Source organism: Scyliorhinus canicula, chromosome 14 (genome assembly GCF_902713615.1).
Source record: "Scyliorhinus canicula chromosome 14, sScyCan1.1, whole genome shotgun sequence".
NCBI lineage: Eukaryota > Metazoa > Chordata > Chondrichthyes > Carcharhiniformes > Scyliorhinidae > Scyliorhinus > Scyliorhinus canicula.
In genome coordinates this window covers 98,761,810-98,787,869 of record NC_052159.1, presented here as the reverse complement: position 1 = coordinate 98,787,869, position 26,060 = coordinate 98,761,810, and the positions used below count along the sequence as shown (strand labels likewise).

The window sequence follows — 26,060 nt, the reverse complement described above, 5'->3', positions numbered from 1 at the left end:
CAACGCCTGCGCTGCTCGCTGCTTCGCGCTCCCTGGGGGTCCCCACTGTTACTTCTGCGGTCAGCAGAAGCACCCCCGCCAGCGTTGCCCGGCCCGCACCGTGACCTGCAAAGCTTGTGGCAAGAAAGGCCACTTTGCAGCGGTGTGTCAGTCCTAGACAGTTGCCACTATCGTGCCCCCGGTCCCCTCGCCTCAGCCGTCCATGGGCTCAATGGGCCCCGCCGTCCGCTTCCCCCAACCTCACGTGCGATCAGTGGGTGCCGCCATCTTTCGCCGCCCCCGCCACGTGCGCTCCATGGGCACCGCCATCTTCATCCACCACCGTCATGTGCTTTCCATGGGCGCCGCCATTTTGTCCCGACCCCACAACGTGCGCTCCATGGGCGCCGTTATTTTACCCACAGGTACTCCAGATGCCACCATTTTGTCCTCCCTGGGACGGGGCCACGGGACACGGGTCGCTACCACTCCTCGCCGGACTCATCTGACTCGACCGCCGATCGCCTGTTGCTCGCCTCCGTTCCGTTCGACCAGTCGCTTCCTCGTAGCCTGGCACCCTCTTCCACATCGATGCTGGTCAACGGCCACGTGACCTCCTGCCTCATCGACTCCGGGTGCACCGAGAGCTTCGTCCACCCGGATACGGTAAGGCGCTTATCCCTTGCGGTCCATCCCGCCAACCGGCAGATCTCTCTCGCCTCCGGGTCCCACTCTGTCCCGATCCGGGGTTTCTGCCTGGTTAAACTTACTGTACAGGGCGTGGAATTTGACGGTTTCCGTCTGTACATTCTCCCCAACCTCTGCGGGTCACTCTTACTAGGCCTGGATTTCCAGTGCAATCTCCAGAGCCTCACCTCAAATTCGGCGGACCCCTACCTCCCCTCACCGTTTGCGGCCTCGCGACCCTCAAGGTCGAGCCTCCCTCACTCTTTGCCAATCTGACCGCAGACTGCAAGCCCGTCGCCACCAGGAGCAGACGGTACAGCACCCAGGACAAGGCCTTCATCAGGTCCGAAGTCCAGCGGCTGCTTCGGGAGGGTATCATCGAGGCCAGCAACAGCCCTTGGAGAGCCCAGGTGGTAGTGGTTAAGACCGGGGAGAAGCACAGGATGGTCGTGGACTACAGCCAGACCATCAACCGGTACACGCAGCTCGACGCGTACCCCCTCCCCCGCATTTCTGATATGGTCAATCAGATTGCACAGTACCGGGTCTTCTCTACTATTGACCTGAAATCCGCCTACCACCAGCTCCCCATCCGTAAATCGGACCGCCCCTACACTGCCTTCGAGGCAGACGTCTGTACCAATTTCTTCGGGTTCCCTTCGGCGTCACGAATGGAGTCTCGGTATTTCAACGAGAAATGGACCGAATGGTGAAATGAAAATCGCTTATTGTCACAAGTAGGCTTCAAATGAAGTTACTGTGAAAAGTCCCTAGTTGCCACACTCCGGCACCTGTTCGGGGAGGCTGTTACGGGAATCGAACCGTGCTGCTGGCTTGCCTTGGTCTGTTTTCAAAGCCCGCAATTTAGCTGTGTGCTAAACAGCCCCTTGACTGGTATGGACTGCAGGCCACCTTCCCGTACCTCGACAATGTCACCATTTGCGGCCATGACCAGCAGGACCATGATGCCAACCTTTCTAAATTCCTCCACACCGCATTGCTCCTTAATCTCACGTACAACAAGGAGAAGTGCGTGTTACGCACAGACCGCTTAGCCATCCTCGGCTACGTAGTCCAAAACGGACTACTGGGGCACGACCCCGACCGCATGCGCCCACTCATGGAGCTTCCCCTCCCCCACTGCCCCAAGGCCCTCAAACGCTGCCTTGGGTTCTTTTCTTATTATGCCCAGTGGGTCCCACAATACGCGGACAAGGCCCGCCCACTTATCCAGTCCACACTTTTTCCCCTCTCGGCTGAGGCACAACAGGCCTTCGTCCGTATCAGAGCAGACATAGCCAGGGCCGGGATGCACGCAGTAGACGAGACACTGCCTTTCCAAGTAGAAAGTGACGCTTCAGATGTCGCACTTGCCGCCACGCTGAATTAGGCAGGCAGACCCGTGGCATTCTTTTCACGCACCCTCCACGCCTCCGAAATTCGGCATTCCTCTGTTGAAAAGGAGGCCCAGGCAATCGTTTAAACGGTGCGGCACTGGAGGCATTACCTGGCCGGCAGGAGATTCATTCTCCTCACTGACCAACGGTCGGTAGCCTTCATGTTCAACAACACGCAGCGGGGCAAGATCAAGAATGACAAAATCTTGCGGTGGAGAATTGAGCTCTCCACCTTCAACTACGAGATCTTGTATCACCCCGGCAAGCTCAACGAGCCCCCAGACGCCCTCTCCCGAGGTACATGTGCCAGCGCACAAGTGAACCAGCTCCATGCCTTGCACGAGAGCCTTTGCCATCCGGGGGTCACTCGCTTGTACCATCTAATCAAAGCCCGCAATCTGCCCTACTCCGTCGAGGAAGTACGGACAGTCACCAGAGACTGCCAGATCTGTTCCGAGTGCAAGCTGCACTTCTACCGGCCAGATCGCGCGAGCCTGGTGAAAGCGTCCCGCCCCTTTGAACGCCTCAGCGTGGACTTCAAAGGGCCCCTCCCCTCCACCGACCGCAACACCTACATCCTTAGTATGGTCGATGAATTTTCTAGGTTCCCCTTCGCCATCCCATGCCCGGATATGACGTCTGCCACCGTCATCAAGGCCCTGGATTCTATTTTCGCCCTGTTCGGTTTCCCCGACTACATCCACAGTGACAGGGGATCCTCATTCATGAGCGAAGAGCTGCGTCAGTTCCTGCTCAGCAAGGGTATCGCCTCCAGCAGGACGACCAGCTACAACTCCCGGGGCAACGGGCAGGTAGAGAGGGAGAACGGGACGGTATGGAGGGCTGTCCAGCTGGCCCTACGGTCCAGGAACCACCCAGCCGCTCGCTGGCAGCAGGTCCTCCCTGACACGCTCCATTCCATTCGGTCGCTACTGTGCACCGCAACTAACAGTACACCCCATGAACGTGTTTTTGCCTTCCCTCGGAAGTCTACATCCGGGGTGTCGCTCCCGACGTGGCTCACGACTCCGGGCCCAGTCCTTCTTCGTAGGCATGTCTGGCACCACAAGGCGGAACCACTGGTGGACAAAGTATGCCTTCTCCACGCCAACCCTCAGTATGCCTACGTGGAGTTCCCCGACGGCCGCCAGGACACAGTCTTGCTCCGGGACCTGGCTCCCTCAGGTGCCGATCCCATGCCCATGCTCCCTTTTCCCCCCGCGCCACCCTCCTTTTCCCCGGCGCCCCTCTATTCGTCCCCACCAGGTCTATCCCTCGTCCCCCTGCCCACACTGGAGGACACGGAAGATTTTGGCTCGCTCTCGGAAGATTTTGGCTCGCTCTCAGAGTCATCCCGCCAGCAGCCAGCACCAACACCTGCACCGATGTCGCCACCACAGCTATGCCGATCACAGCGGAACATTCGACTGCCGGTTCGGCTCAACCTGTGACCTGCAGACCGGATGGACTCTTGGTTTTCTTTGTTTGGACCCTCTTGTAAATAGCTCATCCTTTGTATTATAGTTACACGTCACTCCCGCCGGACTAATTTTTTACAGGGGGTGAATGTGGTGATATAACCATTGTAGTGATGTGTACTTGCAGTAGGGGGATGTATGCCTGGACCTGTAATACAGGTTCCTCCGGTAAGCCCCTGCCGGCTAGCTCCGCCCACAGGGAGCTTGTGTATAAATATGCGAGTGAATCACTCAGACACTAGTCTACAATTGCAGATGGAGGAATAGCATCGCACAGCAATAAAGCCTCGATTGTACATGTCTCTCGTCTTTGAGTATAATTGTTAGCGCTACAAAACGTTTCCATCAATTCCTCCAGACTAGCAAACCGCCTCTCTGGGAACAGATCACCCTCTCTAGCCCCTTCTCCACTCCTCACCCCACCAAGATGGCATCCAACCTCCAAAGCTCGAACAGATGATTAGCACAAATGGGAGCCAGCTTCAACACTGACCCCAATTTAAAATGCTGTTGAAATTGTCTCCATATCTTCAAAGTGGAAACAACCACTGGATTTGCCGAATACTTTGTCGGTGAGAATGGGAGTGAGGCCGTCACTCATGCCCTCAGACCAGACGCTCTACACGACTTTGATTCCATCTGCACCTACATGAGTTCCGGACCAGTACACCAACCCAACACCTTCTCCACATTAGCTGGCCTGTAGTAAAATATCAGGTTTGGCATTGCCAAGCCCCCTGACCATTTATCCCTTTGAAGACTGCCCTACGAATCTTTGCCATCTTGCCCGCCCATATAAAGGATGCAATTAATTTCTTGACTCCCCCAAAAAAAGGACTTAGAGAGGAAAATCTTAAAACACTGGAACAAAAACAAAAATATTTGCAAAATGTTCATCTTAATTGACTGGACCTGCCCCCCAAGGACAGGGGAGGTTATCCCAACTTTACAGATCGGTCTTGACTCTACCTACAAGGCTAGTATAATTCAGTTTGCAGAGATGGGCCCAATCCTAGGCCACTTGGACCCCCAGATATCTAAAGCTTGAAACAGCCATACGGAAAGGAAGTAACCAGAAAGCATTCACTCTTTTCCAAGTTTAGCTTGTATCTGAAAAAGAGTCAAAGTGCCTCAGTAGTTCCATTATATCACCCATGGTGGGCACCGTGTCTGTTACATAAAGTAAAAGATCATCAGCATACAGGGATACCCTGTGCTCCACACCTCCCCCATTATCCCACTCCACTTACATGAACTGAAGCCCTTAAGGCGATGGCCAATGGCTCTATCGCCAATGCAAACAGGAGAGGGGACATAGGGCACCTGTGTCTCGTTCCCCTATTTAATTGGAAGTGTCCTGAGCTCATGGTGTTGGTGAGGACACTAAATTATGGGCCCTGTTACACCAGTCACACCCAAGACACAAACCTTGGCCCCAACCTGAACCTCTCCAAGACGGCAAAAAGTACCTCCATTCTTACCTCCCTATCAAATGCCTTTTTGGTATCCAATGCGATGATTACCTCTGGATCAGGCTCCTCAGATAGGGAAAGCACCACATTTAGCAATCCCCATTCATCCTTTTAAACTCAATCAATTAAAAACTCAGAATCCTCAACAGCTCCTCATATGAGAAGTCTCAGTTCTTTCTCCTGGATCGTTAATTTATATTATGAATAATTGTGGTTCCAACGCTGAATACACCTTATTAAGTCAGCTCCATATCATCCAGCAACGAATATATTGGCTAAACATTTTGTGCAATCATTAAAGCATTCTATCAAAGCATCGAAGGACCAGGGAACATTATCAAGAAGAGTTAGGGTTATTTCGTAATATCGTATTGCAACATTGTACATGCTAACAGGCAAAGTTTGATTTGTTAACTCCACATATTATTTCAAAGATTGTCAAATGACAGCAACAAGTACAAGTTGCTCGGAGGGGAAAATCTCTAAAAGGGGAATATTTAACCAGGGAGAAAGAGAGAGTTCTAGCTAGGAGTTGTGGTGATATGCATCACTGTAAATACACAAGGGGTTAATGCAAATGCACACAGACTAGATGGACACTAGAGCGAGCACCAGAGACATGACACACAGACATTCAACCAATAGGCCAGTAAGATAGGACACGACCAATGGGCAGTCACGACACACACAGAGGTGACACTACCACAGGAGGGCATTACACCAACCCATATAAAAGGACAAAACACACATGATCTTCCTCTTTCCAGTGGAGACACTTAGTGAGTACATAGGGTTGATTGAAACACATCACACCCACCACGTGGATTGTAGCAGACTAGTTAGATAGTCTGAGTAGCTATAGCAGGATTAACAGGAGAGTCGAATCCAAGTAGGAGAATTGTTAACAGTTTAATAAATGTGTTAAACTATCTCCAAGTCTGAAACTTCCTTTGTCAGAGTGCACATCAAGGAAGCAGCTTATGCTACGTCAAGAGCATAACAAAACATGGCACCAGTGAGTGACTGTTAAATCCATATAGTTACAACTCAGCAAACAATGACACCAGCAACAGCAGCCAGGCAAGATGATGTTCGAGATTCCGGTCCCACAGCAGCTCAGGTACCAAGGCAATCTCAGTGAGAACTGGAGTGCGTTCAGGCAGAGAGTCGATATCTACCTGGTAGCATCCGACCTAGATAGCATGGCGGATGCAGAGAAAATAAAGCTTCTACTTACCATTGTGTGTCCAGAAGCAGCTGAAATCTTCCAGACCTTCAAATACTCCAAGGGGCAAAACAAGAGCGACTTCCTGGATAAATGTGTTAAAGCTATCTCCAAGTCGGAGTGCACATCAAGGAAGCAGCTTATGCTACGTCAAGAGCATAACAAAACATGAGTTACACCACCAATGAGAAATGGGTACCAACTATGATCCTAACAAAGACAGGTCCAATATTGTACATCGTACAGATGGATAATGAAAGAGTTTGGCAACGTCATGCTGCTCATTTGTTGCTGCACAAAGTTTGTTTACAGAAATATGTCAAGAGGTTCTACCTTTAGGGGCTATACTTTGGAACAGAGACAAGAGACAAGTTCAGATTCTGTTTCTGAGGACGTCTCAAAGCCTATAGTGCCATACTGAACGAACTATTCAAGAATGATCATCGACAGAAAGGAATGAGGATACTTCCGAGTTTGCAAGTAACCAAATTCAAGAATGCCAAATTCTACCAAAAAGTAATAAACATTCTCGACGGAGTCTGTCTTCTTGAATTGGATATAGCAATAACACATCAGGGGGTATGTTGTATAAATATTAATTGTTGTTGTTGCAGTAATAAAGTAAAGAAGGAGGGGTTATATGTATCTGGGAATACATTCTTGCTGGTTCAGCATCATGTGATTTGTAGTGACATCAACAGAGTATTTGCGCAGGCTTTGGGAAGATCACCATCTTGATTGTGTGTGCAACAAGAATCCAAAGTGTGGGCACCTCCATATCTTTTCTCTTTGCGGCAACAAAGAAATATAACACTCCCCCTGCTGTCCATCCAAAATTACATAGTTTCCATATCCATGTATACAAGTAGATAGTAACAGAGTAGCTGCATGTATTTTGCATTTTACTTTACGTTAACAAAAATAAATGTGTCTGTTTATACCTTAATTTTTATATATTCATTTATGTCTAAAGGGCAATAAATAGCATTTTAATTGTGCCGATTATGTTTTTCTTGATTTATCTGAATGAGTGTACTCTTTAACAGAATTTGTAGGGGCAGGAATAAAGCAAACCTAAAAGTTATTCTGTTGGATGAACCTTTCATGCAAAAGGTTCTAAAATTCAAATTTACAATATAAAAGTTACAGAGAAATAATAACAAAGCTCAAGATTCTTTTAAAACTGCTATTGCTAACCTAATGATTAATATTGATTTGTCTGCCACTTTGTTTTGCAAAGTCTAGCATATTTAATAACACAATAAAACAAACTAAAAGAGAGATTATTTAGGAATCGCAAACAGTTTTTGTCAACTTCTCTATATTAACAACTGAAAATATTATTTGTTTGTATTGTTGCAGGATTTGACTGCACTGATATTAAGGACACTGTAGGCTCTATATCTAGAACACCAAGTGGAATCTACATAATTCATCCAGAGGGAGCTGATTACCCATTTGAGGTGCTTATAAATCTCTGATACTTCTTGGCTTTTTCGTTCTTTGTTCTCTGTCTATGATATATTTTATCACCATCAGTCAGCTCTCTCTCTCAAAAAGGGGGAGAACAGCCTATGGTCCTGGGGGACTTTGGCGACTTTCATTATAAAATCTCTACAGAAGTTAACAAACGACTTTATCATTTTATTGTGTTCAATGTTGAAATAATTTAGAAAAATTAAACAAAATTGAAAAGCCCAGGTCCATGTCACAAAAATAAGGATCTGCTTACAAAGAATTTGACTTGAAAAATGTATAAGTCAGACGAGAATACCATATACCAAGAATGAGATTTGTTCCTGACACAGTTTAGAACAAGAATGAGTAAGACATCATGAATCCCCTAACCAGGGCAATTACTTGAATGGATGTAATGATGTGCTATCGTTTTGGATAATTACAGTTTATTTGATCCAGGAATGCATTGTTGAAATCCAATGGCTATTGTCTTCTTTATTATCATAGAATCATAGAATTTACAGTGCAGTAGGAGGCCATTTGGCCCAACGTGTCTGCACTGGCTCTTGGAAAGAGCACCCTACTTAAGCCCATGCATCCACACTATCCATAACCCAGTAACCACACCTCACCTTTTTGGATACTAAGGGCAGTTTAGCATGGCCAATCTACCTAACCTGCACATCTTTGGACTGTGGGAGGAAACCGGAGCACCCGGAGGAAACCCATGCAGACACGGGGAGAGCGTGCAGACTCCGCACAGACAGTGACCCAAGCCGGGATTCGAACCTGGGACCCTGGAGCAACTGTGCTAACCACTGTACTATGGTGCTGCCCGGGCATGATGGTGCTAGATCGTGCTCCCGACGCCATCACCCCTGATCCAGATAATATGTTAGGAAGGCAGGGCTAAAAATTGGAAGCCCACCTATGTCATTCAAATTTTATTAAATGGTGTAGCTAAATTTGTTAATCTCACAATTGATGCAATAATACGTGATGTAAGCAATAAAATGCTTGCCAAGTGTGTTTTATGCCAGGTGGATTTCTTGTTTTTATATGAGTCAGCTTGTTAGGGCAAGTTTACATGCTCTAGCTGACCATTAAGTTTCAATTAGGCAATTTATGCTGCTGTGACTGCTGGCACTGCTTCAGAGAAGTAGAGTTTCCATTTCAAACTTCTCTTATCCAGAGGCCTTAATTCTCCTGAAGGCAGGTCCATTTTGATCCTCACCATCACCTCAGCATTCTAATTAGGCCAAACATGGGAATTTGTGGAAGATACATCCTCTAGTGAGGAGGAGAGGAGGATGAGGAGGAGAATGAGAGGAAGAAGGGTTCAGGATGCTCATGAAGGTGACAGAGCTGTTTCAAATCAAGAATGTGATTAATCATGAATCTTTAACTGAGGAGCAAAAAGTGCCTTATAAGCCTAAGTCACAATGACTCAGGTTCTTGAGCGCCACAGTCACATCTCTTTGTTACATGCTGGAAGGGAAGATTTTGGCCACTTCTTTGCAGCAGAATCATTTCAAGCAGCATGTGGAGACCTGAGTGACGTTAAGCATAGCCTGCTGCACACTACATTTAAAAAAATACATTCACACAATGTGGTTGTGTCTGTGGGTCTGCATATTATTACCCATCATGAATTTTCCAGCTCTTGGGCATAGTGCCTCATTAGGCCATTTCAGTGTACACCACGTTGCTGTGGATCTGGAGTCACTTGTCGGCTCGGCCAGACGGGGTAAAAAAGGCAAATAGCGAACAAGTTTTTTTTTGCAACAATTGACACTGGTTTCATGGTCACCATTTGCCTTTTAATTCCAAACTTTTTTTTGTTGAATTCAAATTCCACCATCTGCCATGGTGGGATTTGAACGCAGGTCCCAGATCATTATAGATTCTGGATTACAACACCACTGCACCATCACCTCCCACTGCTATGTTTTGTTTTTATTTTTAAATTTGTTCTTCGGATATAAGCATCGCTGGCTGGGCCAGCATTTGTTGCCCATCTCTAATTACCCTTGAACTGAGTGGTTTTCTAGACCATTTCAGAGGTGGGCATTTAAGAGTCAACCGCATCGTTGTGTGGGTCTGGAGTCACATTAAGGTCAGACCTGGGTAAGGACGGCAGATTTCCTTCCCTGAAGGACATTCGTGAACCAGACAATCGGGATTGGTTTCATGGTCATCTTCTAATTCCAGATTTTTATTGAATTCAAATTTCACCATCTGCCATGGTGGGATTTGAACCCTGTTCAGAAGGACAGTCAATTACATTCCTTTCACAATGGATCGCCGGATTCAACTCTAAAGAGCCAGAGGGTTTATGGCAAGTGCAGATTTTCCCATGGTCCAAGGGGGCCATTAACTCCACAAAGTTAATCGGCACAAAGTCTATAGGTGGCCACCCCTGTATCTTTATTAACAGGAAAGGATTTCACTTGTTGAAATTCCAGCTAGTCTGTGACCAGAATCAATGGATAATGCAGGTATGCGCAAGGTACCCGGGCAGCAACTACGACACATACACTGTGCTTAACTCTCAGATGCCAGACGTATTCAGCAATCCTGATGCCTTGGATGTTTGGCCCCTGGGTGATAAGGGTTACTGATTGAAGAGATGGCTTATAACTCCAGCGAAGGCCACGGGAATAGATACGGAAAGGAGCGACAATGACAGACAGAAGCAACAGGCCCATTGTAGATCAGATAACTAGGTTGCTGAAATTGAGGTTTAAATGCCTTTACAGATCATGAAGTGCGTTGCAGTGTGTTCCATTGTGTTTGTCACTCATGGCTGTAGTAACTGTGCCTTCCATAACTTCACCATTCAGAGAGGGGATACCCTTGAAGAAGAGTGATGTCAGCAGCCATTCATCTCAAGGTGAGGGCGAAGATAACGCGAGGGGAAACTCTAGTGTACAAGGTCCTGGATGTGATCACATGGATTGTCGTGACACAAGGGATGTCTTGATATTGCAGAGGTTAAAATAGATTGTGAAGCTCCAGCCTCAGAGACGTGTGTACTCCATGTGTCCAAACATCAAACCATGTCAAATTTGAGAATCATGTCACCTTCCTGTCAACATGCTTACTTTTTAATTTGATGCACCTTTCAATTATTAAAGCTCATGTTGACCCCCGAGAAGGAATTGAACAGATATGACATGAGGGACAGTGAAGTTGGGGTTTATTCACTTAAGCATTATGAGACATTTCATTAACAGAGTAAATGCAGCCATGTGAGCAGCTTGATAGCTATTGTGGAGTTTCCCCATGCTTTGATGCACTGCGCCCTTTGTCTTGCTGCTGCCCTGGAATGAGAGGCTCTTGATCTGCTACTTACCTTGTCCTGGATGACTTTGGAAGTCATCCTCTGTGGTTGGCTTGAGGACACCGCCACATAAGCAGGCTTCTGCTGAATAGTAGAAGGAGCTTCTGTTACTGTGGCATTCATGAAGAGATGTCAATGCAGATTGGAGGAGAAGCTGTCCCCATCAGAAGTGCCTTGAGAGGTGTTCATACTCCACCACCAGGTCCGCTTGGTCCTCCCTTCCTTCCTGTGAGGCCCAGAAGCTGGTTTTGTGTCCCCTGTCACCCTGGCTCTCAGCCCCTGAGCTCACAGCCAGGATGATGATGTGCGTGTCAAAACACATGCCCATGATTGCGCCTGCAATTCATTTGGTTTGCCCCTCCAGTTAGTCATCAGTTTGTCCATACAAGACGCTTGGCAGTCCAAAGAGTGGGTAATCGCAATGCCCATGCCCTGGATGGGACCATCACAATCCAGGCAGGAGCACGCAACCCCTCTGGTATATCTGCCAAATCTTCATGTGCCTTATGTTGGACATCCAACATCTGTCATCTTAGGGACTCCAGAGACTCATCATATGACTCAAAATCAGTCTTTGGACCACCTCTGACAGTCCTCTGATTTATAGAACATAGAACAGTACATAGAACAGTACAGCACAGAACAGGCCCTTCGGCCCTCAATGTTGTGCCGAGCCATGATCACCCTACTGAAACCCACGTATCCACCCTATACCCGTAACCCAACAACCCCCCCCCCCCTTAACCTTACTTTTATTAGGACACTACGGGCAATTTAGCATGGCCAATCCACCTAACCCGCATATCTTTGGACTGTGGGAGGAAACCGGAGCACCCGGAGGAAACCCACGCACACAGGGGGAGGACGTGCAGACTCCACACAGACAGTGACCCAGCCGGGAATCGAACCTGGGACCCTGGAGCTGTGAAGCATTTATGCTAACCACCATGCTACCCTGCTGCCCCTCAAGGCCTCTCCACCACCCTCTCCAGCAGCTGCATGTGCCATTGTGAAATGCCATCACCAAATAGTGCCTGCCATTGTCACGATGTGATAATCACTGCCCTGGTGCCAATATTTGTGCTGGTTATTGGGGCAGAGAGAGGTTTTGATGGTGCTCTCTTTGAGTGTTCTTCATCATCCTTGGAGGGAAATGATGTGCGGGCATTGACATCTTGGCCCATGGAAGAAATTTCACTTGCACAAGAGAGACAGAAAAATGGTGTTAACTGGATTTCCAAACCTTTCAAGGGCACACTGTACAGTACAATTACAGTCATGTGCAATATGAGATATGACACAATGCAAACACTATACACACTTTCAGCAACATCAGAGGCTTTCCACTTGGAAGCTTCTATGGCTGTTAGTACCAGGGCGAGAATTTTAACATTCATTGAATCATGCCAAACATCAATCCACCTCCCACTTGCCCTATTCCCTTTTCTTCCGGTTTCAGCCATTTGCTCTCTCATCGGATACACGCCTTCCTCCAATCTCACTTCTGCTAATTAGCCTAGTGGATTCAGTTGGGAGAGCAGGAGAACCTTCTCCTTCTGCAGCATTAGGATCGCAAGCTCAGGGACAGCACTTCCAGTTTGGCCTCTCTCCCAGGAATTGTTGGGACACTTCTGAAGTAAGTGTAAAATTGCATTGATTAACACTGTTAAGTTAACTGATATAATTTGCCTATGCACAGATAGCACAAGGCTTGGTAACTTAAGACTGTCCACTTTCCTCATCTGTACAGGTTTCCACTCCTCCCCTATCCACCCCATCATGGCCCAAAATAAGTGCACAGAGGCATGTGCCCTATGACCAGTGCCTTTGCTGCTGTTGCCCTGGTAGTTACATCCTTAAAAAATAACAGGTTTGTCAAACGTTAAACCATTTTGACTCGGTCTAATTATATTATGATTTCCTATGTGCCTTGTTAATATTTCCTTAATGTGGAGATGCCGGCGTTGGACTGGGGTGAGCACAGTAAGAAGTCTTGCAACACCAGGTTAAAGTCCAACAGGTTTGTTTCAAACACTAGCTTTCGGAGCACTGCTCCTTCCTCAGGTGAATGATTCACCTGAGGAAGGAACAGTGCTCCAAAAGCTAGTGTTTGAAACAAACCTGTTGGACTTTAACCTGGTGTTGTAAGACTTCTTACACTATTTCCTTAATAATGGATTCAAGCACCTTCCCGATGATTGCCATTTTTACAGTGGGAGTTGCATGATATGAAATTCCCACAATGCAGTCAGGAAACTGATTTATATTTAAATACAGCTCCAGGGCTGGGGAATAGCAGCTAAATGGAAGTGGGAGAAACTGGCTTCAGTAATACAGAGAACCTAATTTGTGATTAATTGGGGATATTTCAGTGACATGGGAGAGGTGAGAAGGGAAGAAAATTGATTGGAAAAATTCAATCAAGGACTTAAAGGGGTGAGAGACATGAATTTAAGGGCTGACGATACTTTCATGGATCAAGAAAGGTAAGTTGGTGATAGATGGAGGCAAGAGGTATGAGGAAGCAAAATAATTAACTTACACTTGTTATTATGGCTAACTGGAACTTTGGGAAATGAAAACTGTTACATTCTTCTCTCTTACTTATTCATTCCAAGCTCTTAGTTTCTCAATTGCATTCTTTCTTACTTTTACATATTGTATGAATTCCACAATGATTAACACTTCCTCTCTTCTTTCCTCAAGGTGTAGATATGCTGTCCTACAAGTCGCTATTTTTAGGCGGCATGGTAGCACAGTGGTTAGCACTGTTGCTTCACAGCACCAGGGTCCCAGGTTCAATTCCCGGCTTGGGTCACTGTCCATGCGGAGTCTGTACGTTCTCCCTGTGTCTGTGTGGGTTTCCTCCAGGTGCCCCGGTTTCCTCCCACAAGTCCTGAAAGACATGCTTGTTAGGTGAATTGGACATTCTGAATTCTCCCTCTGTACCCGAACAGGCATCGGAACTTGGCAACTAGTGGTTTTTCACAGTAACTTCATTGCAGTGTTAATGTAAGTCTATTTGTGATAATAATAAAGATTAGTATTCTCTTTTTATTGTCATGAAATCAAGGCTCCATGTACAGTTTACCATTGTAATTCATTCTTCCCCAAAGTTTCACTAAATTGGAACTACAAATCTCGCTTAGTTTTTATTCCAGGATTTAAAAACTCAGCTCCTAGTCTACGAATCACTACTTTCTAATTGACCATGATTTTTCTTTTGCTCTTTCCAATCTTCAGTCTCTCGCAGCCTTTGGCATTTCAAATGGATCGCTCAATCAAAAACTTGACATTTTCTTTCTTCTCAACACAGCTACCAATTTCTAAAACCTAGCGACAATTCTATCTTATATTATAGGTGTTCTGTGAGATGGACTACATGGGTGGCGGTTGGACTGTGTTTCAGAAACGGATTGATGGAACTATTGAATTTGAACGAACTTGGGCAGAGTACATGGATGGCTTTGGTGACCTTGGTAGTATGTATTCAACAATACATTTCAATTCTTTTGCTTTAACTTGTAGTGTGGAAGAATATTAGGGTAGAGTTTTAAGAGTGGCAAACGATAGGCACTTGAGCGTTAATTGGCAGGCGGCGGACTTCTGTCTGCTCTTGGAAGGAAGATCCTCCCATGTCAGCGATGCTGGTGTAGTGAAGATCACTGCTGCTTCCCAAGCAGTTGATCCAGGTTCAATTTCTGGCTATCACACTTCGCCAGCTGCTGGCCAATCAGATTGTCAGACAGCTCTTCACCCTGGCCAGGCACAACACTGCAGTGGCTAGAATCAGTACTGTAATGTTTTGCCTCGGACGAAGTACTGGGACCGTTGAAAAGGTGAGTCCCGGAAGTCCTGGGGCCGGGAGGGGACGCCCGGTGGGGGAGGGAGGGAGGGGGCATTCGTGGCGCCTGGGGATAGGACAGGATAAGAGGGTGTCCCAGAGCTCAAACGTTCCAAGGTGGAGGGTGCCTCAATGCTGAGAGAGCCTTCAGAGTGATGGGTTTTTCTCCTGAGGTGGGGAAAAGTGCAAAAGTCACTTTCCCACCTCCTAGCACCTGCTCTCGCAAGCCTAAATATTGAGGCTGGGCGGGTAAGGCCCTTAAGTGGCTAATTCGTGACCACTTAAGGACCTTTAATAGGTGATGGGCAGGTTTCTAACCCAAGGCCCTGCCTGCCCATGCATGAATTTGCGTCTGGATTTGGGCAGGCAGGTTCCCCGAGGGATTCCCATCCATTCAATTTTATGTTCTCTCCTCGCCTCAGAACTCAACTTGGGAGGAGCATAAAATTCTGCCATTAGGGTTTAAAATCCATGCAGTCACCAACCTACTCCAGTGGTAACTCCAGCTGGAGTGGATTAGAATAATGCTGGGATTTGGTTACGCTTGGATCTTGGAGGTTTTGTGTAGGCCTGTGGAGAGGAGAGTCTCTGTAGCAGTGTTTCTATTGACACAAGAATTGGACGAATTGGGGGATCGCTAGAATTTAGGTTTCCCTGACCCTCAGAGACTCTTGCTTCATATATGATTGGCACCATTATTTCTGGTGATACCTGGTGAATTGATCAACAAATATTATGAAGCTGACTTCCGGTGGAGGCTATGGAGTGAGTAGTTGCACATTTGGTGGTTCCCTCTCGAGGTGGATTGTTTTGGCCTTAACCACCCGAATTATGCAGTATTTGTGGGGGAAAGGTGCATGAGTGCCCAGGGAACGTAATACTCCTCTGGTGGGGTGGGTGTATGGCTCATCGGATGAGGAGTGCCACAAGGATGAGAGAGCAGCTAGCAATAATGTTTCGGACAGGCGCTGGAATGTGGCGACTAGGGGCTTTTTACAGTAACTTCATTGAAGCCTACTCGTGACAATAAGTGATTTTCATTTTTATTTTTTCATTTTATGGTATGACACAGGAGAAGATTGCGGAGAGCAAGGGGGCAGCTCTCCCTCCCAGAGGTCAATGGAGCACCTGGTGGAATTCCTCAATGGGAAATTTCAGCAGCAGAGGAAGAATGTCTCCGAGGATTTGGCAAAGATGGTGGAGCCACTTAGGGTGGTGATTTTGAGCAGGTGGAGCAGAGGCAGGAAGGTTTGGGCCTTGAGATACAAAAGGTGGAGGAGTCGGTGGTGGAGCATGAGGATCGGTTTACCGCGCTGCAGGCGGAGATGGGGATGGTGTTGAGAGCCAGAAAAGGCTGAGGAAGAAGCTGGAGGACCTTGACAACTGGTGCTGCCAAGTTTGATAAATTATTGGGCAGCAAACATAGCAATGGTGAGGAAATGGGTGGTGGAGGAGGGATCGGTGTGGGGGCCGATAGAGGCGGTGTCGTGTAGGGGGGCGAGTCTGAGGGCACTGTTGTTGGTGCCCCTTCCATTCTTGCCAGTCCTGTGCTCTGTGAGCCCAGTGTTGGTTTCAGCGTTGTGGGTGTGGCTCCAGTGAAGGCAACATTTTGGGTTAGAGGGCATGTGGTTGTGGGTGCCGATATGTGATTATCGCAAGTTTGTGCCAGCAGGGTTGAATGCAAGATTCTGGGGGTAGCGGTAGGTGGAAATAGAGTACTTTAGGGACTTGTTCATGGGGAGCAGGTTTGCAGGTCTGGAGGAGTTGGAGGAAACGCATGAGCTGCCTAAAGGGAATGGTTTCAGGTACCTGCAGGTGAGAGATTTTGTGAGGAGAGAGGTGCCGTCCTTCCCAGGGCTGCCACCTCTGGTGTTGCAGGACAAGTTGTTGTCGGAGGGGAGGGCATCGGACATCTACAGTGAATTGATGGAGAGGGAGGACGCTTCAGTGGATGAGATTAAGCGTGAATGAGAGGAGGAGTTGGGTGGGAGGTGCAGGCCAGGGTGTGGAAACAGAAGCTGTGGAGGATGAACACATTCTCATTGTGTGCGAGGTTAAGCGTCATCCAGTTTAATGTGGTGCATAGGACCCACATGACCACAAGGATGAGTCGGTTCTCTGCGGGGTAGAAGATAATGGTAAGTGTTTGTGGTGTGAAAGGAGGCGTTCTACGAATCCTGTTCACACGTTCTGGGCATCTCCGAGGTTGAGGAGGTTCTGGCGGGGGTTCGCAGACGTGATGTCTGAGTTTCTGGGTGTGGGGGTAGCCCCAAGACTGGACGTGGCGATATTCGGTATGTCAGAAGATCCGGGAATCCAGGTGGGGAGAGATAGCAACATATTGGCTTTTGCCTCCCTGATAGTCTGGAGACGGGTCTGGTTGTGCTTGCAGGACTCGGAGTTGCCAAAGACGGGGGTATAGGTGAGTGACCTGGCAGAATTCCTGCGTTTGAAGAAGGTCAAGTTCGCTTTGCGGGGGTTGGTGGTGGGTTCATCCAGAGATGGAAAACATTCATTGATTTCTTCAAGGTGGATTGGGGAGCGGGTTGGGGGGGCGGGGGGAGGGGGGGGGGGGGCGGGGGGGGGGGGGGGGGGGTTGGGGTTGGGGAGGTGGAGTTCAGGGGCTTGAGTGGATAAGGATGAAAAATTAGGAAGTTTGGGTGTGATGAGGTGTTGGAATCGGGGGAGGTTGGGGGATGGTGGTTTCTGTTCATGTGGATGTTTGGTCTTCTGATATTTTCATGTATATATGTAAAATGCCTTGAATAGAAATATTGAAAAAAAGACAAATGTTATGAGGCCGTGCTTTATAAAAATTACTTTATTAATTTACTGGCTGGAAACCACTAATTACATTTTTAAAAAGACAAAAGCTATATTTCAATGACTTGAAATCACAGTCAGAGATGGGAGAATATTTGCATCACAATGCCTTCAACAATCCAAAGCCATTGAAACAAAATCAATCTGTCTGCCAAAATTCAACAGGAATAAGTGCCTTGAAGGAGAATGAATTGCCTCATTAGCAAAACATCCAGAAAGTCACGAGGATACTCAGCTGGCTGAAGACAAACCATTAGATGTAGTTACTTGGACAATGAGATTCTAGCTATGAAAGGTGGAGTGATCTCTGTATATGTAAATACATGAAGGGTTAATGTGCAGTCAGTACAGTCAGATGATCACTATAAACAAGCTCAATCTGTTTTCCCGCTCTCTTCAGGTGTGTTGTAGCTAGAGAACAGAAGTATAGTAAGCCCAGAGTATATAGTATAATATTCATAGTTAATCTAGATGCACAACATTTGGGCATCACTTGCTGGACCAGAATTTATTGCCCATCCCTAATTGCCCATTAGAAGGTGATGGAGAACCGCCTTGTTGAACAGCTGCAGTTCATATGGTGTAGGTAGGCCCACAGTACTGTCAGGCATGTAATTCCAGGATTTTGGCCCACCAAAGCTGAAGGAATTGTGCTATAGCTCCAAGTTAGAACAGTGAGTGGCTTGGATGGAAACCAGAGATGGTGGTGTTTCCCTGCACTCTGCTGCCCTTGTCCTTCTATGTGGTAATGATTGTGGGTTTGGAAGGTGCTGTCATAGAAACACAGAAAATAAGAGCAGGAGGAAGCCAATTGACCCATCGAGCCTGCTCCGCCATTCATTATGATCATGGATGATCAACCAACTCAATAGCATGATCCCGCCTTCCCACATAACCTTTGATCTCCTTCGCCCCAAGTGCTGTATCTAACTGCTTCTTGAAAACATACAATTTTTTGGCTTCAACTACTTCCTATGGTAATGAATTCCACAGGCCGACAACTCTCTGGATGAAGAAATTTCTCCTCTTCTCTGTCCTAAAATGGTCTACCCCCTATCCTCAGACTGTGACCCCTGGTTCTGAACACCCCACCATCGGGAATATCCTCATTGCATCTACCCTGTCTTGTCCTGTTAGAATTTTATAAGTTTCCATGAGATCCCCCCTCATTCTTCTGAACTCCAGCGAATACAAAACTAATGACTCAATCTCTCCTCATATGTCCGTTCTACCATTCCAGGCATTAGTCTGGTAAACCTTTGCTGCACTTCCTCTATAGCAAGAACAACCTTCCTCAGATAAGGAGACCAAAACTGCACACAGTATTCCAGGTAAGATTCACCAAGGCTCTGTATCATTTCAGCAAGATATTCCTGTTCCTGTACTTGAATCCTCTCGGTATGAAGGCCAACATACCATTTGCCTTCTTTGTCACCTGCTGCACCTGCATGCTTACCTTCAGCAACTGGTGTACCAGGACACCCAGCTCTCATTGCACATTCCCCTCTCCTAATTTATGGCCATTCAGATAATAGTCTGCCTTCCCATTTTGCTATCAAGATGGATAACCTTGCATTTATCCAAATTATGTCTCATCTGCCATTCATTTGGCCACTCACCCAACTTGTCCAAATCACACTGAAGGATATCTGCATCCTCCTCACAGGTCACCCTCCCACGCAACTTTGTGTCATCAGCAAATTTTGGAGACATTACATTTTGTGCCCTCATCTAAATCATTATTTTGTGAATAGCTGAGGTCCCAGCACCAATCCCTGCAGTACCCCACTAGTCATTGCCTGCCATTTGGAAAAAGACTCTTTAATTTTTACTCTTTGTTTCCTGTCTGCCAACCAGTCAAAGGAGTCTAGGTGAGTTCCTGCAGATCATCTGAAAATAGTGCACACTGCTGCCACTGTGCAATGGTGGTGGAGGGAGTGACTGTTGAAAGTGGTGGATGGGTTTTCAATCAAGCGGGCTGCTTTGTCCTGGATGGTGTTCAGTTTCTTGAGCATTGTTGAAACTATACTCTTCCAGACGAGTGGAGAGTATTCCCTCACACTCCTGACTTGTGCTTTATAGATGGTGATGAGTCAAGAAGGTGAGTTACTTGTCACCATTCTCAGCCTCTGACCTGCTCTTGTAGTCACAATATTAATATGGTTAGTTTAGTTCAGTTTCTGGTGAACGGTAATGGCCAAGATGTTGGTAGTGGGGGATTCAGTGTTGGTAATGCTATTGGATCTCAAGGAAAGATGGTTTGCGTTTCTCTTGTTGGAGATGATCAATGCCTGGCAACTTGTGTGATCTGAGTGTTCTACAAGCTCAAACCTTGTTTGCTATGTTTTTTAAAATCATTCATGGGATGTGGACATCGCAGATTGGGCAAGCATATATTGATCATCCCTAATTGCTCTTAGTGTCATGGGGGGCGATTATTGGGTTGGTGAGGAAATGAATGAAATGAAAATCACTTATTGTCACAAGGAGACTTCAAATCGTGCATTCCGACGCCTGTTTGGGGAGGCTGGTACGGGAATTGAACCATGCTGCTGGCCTGCCTTGGTCTGCTTTCAAAGCCAGCAATTTAGCCCTGTGCTAAACCAGGCGATTGTCAAATGAGGGTCGACGGGGGATCATTTTCGGATTAGGTCCGGATATTGGGGGATGGGGGTATATGGTGGTCGGGTCAGGGGTCCCATGCAAGGCTCGGTCTGGGTCTCTAAGATAATTATTCTGAAGTTAGAAGTGCTTTTTTTCCTCTTCTAACTCTCTTGGAGTCACTATGAGGGGAAACTGGCCGAATCATCAGAAGTTAGTGATTTAAATTGCTTTGTTAAACAGTTCCCAACCCAGCCCAATTGTCCAGGGGAAGTTGGCCCTTCTGGACAATTGCCAGGTAAACCCTTATGTGGGAACTTCCAAGAGGGATTCTCCAGCGTACCCTCCAAAATCCGATGTTGGGGAGTCGGGTGTTACGACTTTGGCATTTTTCATTGAACTGTAAAATAGAGACTTCCGTTGTCACCACAATATTTAACAAATCTGTTGTGAAGTTTCCTGGTGGCAGCACCTCTGCTAGGATATACTCCTATGGATTTTCAGCACCATATATGTTAAGCTTGAATTTATCCTGTTAGAAAATTTAACTGGTGACTTTCAGGGCTCACTTAACTTCTAAATACTGCAGTTACTCTCGCACACGCACCAATGCTACCAGCTTCACAGTCATTTCTCACTGCATCCACACACCTCTCGCTATTTAGCTATGGCAGACACATTGTCCAAACAAGGTGCTGCACAACCACTGACATTCTGCCCTCTCTCTTGCAAAAAATGGCACCAACAGAAAGGGGTGGCCTGCAGGTGACAATGATGTCTGCATCCCCTGGGCATTACTGTGGAGATGGTTCCCTGGATTATGGGACCAGTTGTGACAGGTCCCAAAATATCCAAAGTTGCTGAGAACATTGAGGATGGAGGGCTCATCCTGCTTTTATACCCCTTCTTAATGACCAGCACATTCTCAGTCTGTGTTCTGGCATGATGGGCAAGCTGCTGATGGTGTGACCTTGAGCCTCCTGTTTCCCAGCTCAGCCTCCCCCACGACCCCTCTCTTAAACCACTCTTCCCCTTCGGAGTTCCTGCATTCAGATACCCAAGAACTACCACCTACCCAGCCACATGAGCCCAAGGCAGAAATCGGACAACATCCATGAAGAGGTCCCCTCACCTCTAAGGAGGAGCTGGTGACATAGTGATATTGTCACTGGACTAATAGTCCAGAGACCAGGGGTAATGGCCTGGGGACCTCGGTTCGAATCCCACCAATGCTGATGTGAAATTTAAATCTTGTAAAAGCTGGAATAAAACATTTAATGATGGCCATGAAACCTTTGTCGTAAAGAAACATCTAGTTCACTAATGTCCTTCAGTGAAGAGAATCTGCCATCCTTACTTGGTCTGGCCTACATGTGACTCCAGGTTATGTATGAATAATAAATGCTGACCCCGCCAGCAATGTCCACAATCCATAAATTAATTTAAAAAATCTTAGACAAATTTCTCCATTGCCCAAAGCCGTTACCGTAATTGGGGGCGGTGCCAGTCTGACGCTGGTTTTCGATTCTTCGTCCCCTCCGAAATGTCGTATTCGCACGCCGTTGGCAGTCATCGGAAGGCCCTCCCTCGATGGACCGAGTTCCCAACTGCATGGTTGACATGTGGTCTGAGCGGTAGGGAACCCGGTGTGGTGGCTGCGGACTGTGTCCAGCATCGCCACAGTTGGCTGGGAGCCTTGCTGCTTGCGCCGTCGGCCTTTGGAGGTGGCTGGGGGTGGGGTGGGGGGGGGGGGGGGGGGGTGGGGGGGGGGCGGCCAGGGTGTGTCCTGTGTGGCCGTATTTGGCAGGTTGGGTCTGCGCACGGCTGGAATAACTGTATATTACTCAGCACAAAGCTTCAGTTATAGGAGTTGCTTCCTGAACACCCTGGGTGGATATGATCTCTTACTGAGAGCCCTCTTCTCATCCTCCTTATTCTCTTCCAGCAGTTTGCCATAATCTGTGAGACTTCTGCTCTTTGTCCTAATTATACTGTATTCCACAGGGAATGCCTAATAATGCACCTATGTCTGGGAGCAACTATTTTGTGTGGAAGTGTTGAAGTCAAAAAAGTTATTCAATTGCCACACACATCCTTGTAGACTTTGGCAACTTGAAACACTAGTAAAGCAAACCATAGCCAGAGGAAATTAACCCCAACATGTAAGTAATTGATGATCCCTTTAAATAGCTTGTGGAGTCCTTCCTGTTGCTGGTGGGTGCACATGTGTACATCAGTATGAGGTTAACAGAGAGCACTGGTTGGATTGTTGCTTTCCAAAATGGGACCATTACCAGCTGATCGAGGTTCTGATCTGCCTACTCTACATATTTTCAGCAGAGGTTGACTGTCCATTTGCTAATGTGTGCACCGATATGCTGTCCAGAAGGGTAGGTCTTGCATGTGTTCATGCACAACTAACACCATTTCTTTTTATTCTTTTACAGGATGTCACTAACTAGGCAACATTTATTGCCTCCCTCTAATTGTCCTTGACAAGGCGGTGAGCTGCCTTCTTGAAATGCTATAGTGGTGTAGGTGCACCCATTTTGCAGCTCCTAGAGTTCTAAGTCCACTAATAGTGCTCAAAGAATGGACACCAATGAGCCCAATATTTTACTTTTTGATGTTTATCTGTTGTTCACTCTTGCAGCATCTTTATTTTGCTTAGTTCTGTTTCATTTGTTCAAATTGTAGTTGATTGCTGCTATGAGGCATATTGTCCAACTAAAATGCTAAACTGTCTTTCCTCAATATACATGCTGGCAGACTCCGTCATTCTGTTTTTATTTACAGTTTTAGGGTCAGGAGAAGAAATTTAATATTTCATCACAAATTTATTTTCTGATTTTTAAACAGGTGAGTTCTGGCTGGGATTAAGAAATATCTTCCACATAGTGAATCAGAAAAACACCAAGTTCAGTCTTCTTGTGGCCTTCGAATCAGATGATGAAAATACAGCTTATGCATCTTATGAGGATTTTTACATTGATGATGAAAACGAACAGTTCAAAATCCACATTGGACAGTTTACTGGAACTGCGGGTAATTCATTTAGACTCATTATGGATTCCTTTGCAGTTTCACCTGAAGTAACCAGTATATACCTCAATTGATGCCATAAGTCATGAAGTCAGATACTACGTTCTCCTTTTGACTTAAATGTACCAACTTTACATAAGGTTTGGTGAAACAATTATGCCCAGCACAGGCAACCTGCCACCTAGCACCTTGGCACTGCCAGCCTGGCAGTGACACATTGGGTGGCAGTGCGAGGGTTCCTGGGTGGCAGTGCGAGGGTTCCTGGGTGGCAGTGCGAGGGTTCCTGGGTGGCAGTGCGAGGGTTCCTGGGTGGCAGTGTGAGGGTTCCAGGGTATCAGTACAAAGCTGCCAGCCTGGCGGTGACACCAGGTGGCAGTGTGAGGGTTTCTGGGTGGCAGTGCGAGGGTTCCAGGGTATCAGTACAAAGCTGTCAGTCTGGCAGTGCCAAGGTGCCCAGGTTGTGTGGACAAGTGCTAAACTGCGCCAAACCTGAACCTTGCCCAGCGAGGGCGGTATCCAGATCGCGACGTCTCTTGTTGGATCACATGATTCATCCCAAGCGCCACAAATCTACGGTCTCGTCACATCCCGAGTTGTGCGTGACAGGCCCGTTAAATCTTGCACCCATGGTCCCTTACAGATACACATCATCATATCACCAGAACTGAGCTAGGTAGTTTGAGCCAGGAGATTTTGGATTCGGCAGATCTGCCTTGATAAAAAGGGCCTCATTACTCTCAATTCTCACCTTGGTGGAGTGCGTAGACATGATCAACAATAGCCTGCTGACCCTGGAGGCAGATCAGAGGCGGGCTCTGATGGTAAGGGAAGATCATGACACAGGCCTGAAATAAAGAGCCCCCTTAGACAGCGTTCATGCTTTAATGAAGAGTACAGGTTATGGGCAGGATTCTCTGGCCTCCCTGTGGCGTGTTTCCTGGCGACAGAAGGTGGTCTTCTGGTCCTGCCGCTGTCAATGGGATTGCCTATTGATTCCATGGCATACCACTTGGAAACCCGCAGTGGGGGTGCACCATGACATGAAGAGCCAGACGATCTCTTTGTACTGAACGTAGCGAGAAACCTTACTTGCACATGTGGCTTCATTATTGTCATGCCTAAATCTCACAGAGGGCAGCTCCAGAAGGTATATAAGAGAGATGACAACAAGGTTCTGTGATCAATGCCTCAAGATCTCAAGATCCTGGTCCAGGAGGCAGAATACAGAAGGAAAATGCTCTATCTAAGAAGGAGGAACGTTTCCAGCATTTCCAAGGGAGTATGGCAGGAGATAGCCCATGCAAATGCAGCAAGCAATTATATATCCGCTGCCATAATTTGTTCCATAACCTGCTGTGCTCCCCGGGCTACTCTATGGGATGGATATGAGGTCAGAGTGAACTCCGGATGCTCACCACCACTTGGCGCTAACAGTCCTGGATTTAAAAAAAATAAATTTAGAATACCCAATTATTTTTCCAATTAAGGAGCAATTTAGCATGGCCAATCCACCTAACTTGCAAATCTTTGGGTTGTGGGGGTGAAACCCACGCAGACATGGGGAGAACGTGCAAACTCCACACGGACAGTGACCCAGGCCCGGGATTCGAACCGGGTCCTCAGTGCCATAGGCAGCAATGCTAACCACTGTGCCAGCGTGCTGCCCTGCTAACAGTCCAGGATGCCCGTCCTCGTGTGAGCCATGGTCACAATGCCCTGAGCCATGGCGCACTGAGACTGAGTCATGTCCCTCAGCGAGTGAGACATGTTCCTCACGACCACTGTTAAGTCCCTTACTGCCTTGGCTATGTCCCTCTGTGCCTGTGACATGTCCCTCCGTGACTGGACAAGGTCAGTCAGCACCCGGCCAATGCTCATGATGCCCTCAGATATGAGCATTGCAGCAATGTCCATGGGGCATGTACGCCTGTGAGTGGTCTCCCCATCCTGTGCCTCAGTCATCACCCAAAAGTGTACCTCAAGCCTTGGACATCATGACCCAGGCCTTCCACTGCAGATGCCACCACTGCAGATGCCATCTTTTTAGTGTTGGCATGGGTACCAAGCATTGTTGGCAACATCTCTACCGTTTGAATGCAGTTGGACTCCTGCAATTACACCTGCAGGCGCTGGAAAGTGGCTGCCACCCTCGCCTATAAATTCTGCCTCTGCATCTGCATCTACATCATTGATGGAATCATTCTTTCCAGAAGTGCAACACCTGGGGTTGTCAGCCCTCCGGACGTCCGCTCCCTCAAGACTCTCTACCTCCAGCTGATGTGCTGCAGCATGTGTGGTGCCCAGCAGAAGGTGACCCAGGAGCCTCATTACTTAAATGTGCCACCAAAGTGATAGTCTTTGCGATGGTGGAGGGTGCAGGTGACAGCAGTGTCAAAACATCGGTGTTTTCCTCGGATTGGTGGTCCAGGGTTGTTTGGGAGGACAGCAACCCCAGATGGTCTGGTCTTGTCTGGTCTTGTTGACGGTGATCCTGCAAGACAAGGGATGGGGCTGGATTTGTCATTTCTGAGGCTAAGTGCCAGCGCCAATGGAGAATCCATGGTGTTCCACAATGGAAAAATCGGAGTGAAACCCTCATCGATTCCAGTGAGGGACAAGCACTGTTGCCGTGAGGAACACTCGGGGATCGTGCAGAAAATGGCCAGAGAATCGCGCATGAACAGTGCTAAACAAGCTGCAGCCGTGCACGC

General features: G+C 47.4%; 1 protein-coding gene across 4 annotated transcripts in view; it reads left to right on the top strand.

Moving 5' to 3' along the window:
* angptl5 (angiopoietin-like 5) overlaps positions 1-26,060 on the top strand; it is an 83,951-nt gene that overhangs the window by 48,289 nt on the left and 9,602 nt on the right. For all 4 annotated transcript variants that reach the window (XM_038819152.1, XM_038819150.1, XM_038819151.1 and 1 more), the window contains 3 exons: positions 7,601-7,701; positions 14,401-14,521; positions 23,167-23,352. In XM_038819152.1, coding sequence (XP_038675080.1) covers positions 7,601-7,701; positions 14,401-14,521; positions 23,167-23,352 — 408 coding nt within the window. The remainder of the gene's footprint in view (positions 1-7,600; positions 7,702-14,400; positions 14,522-23,166; positions 23,353-26,060) is intronic.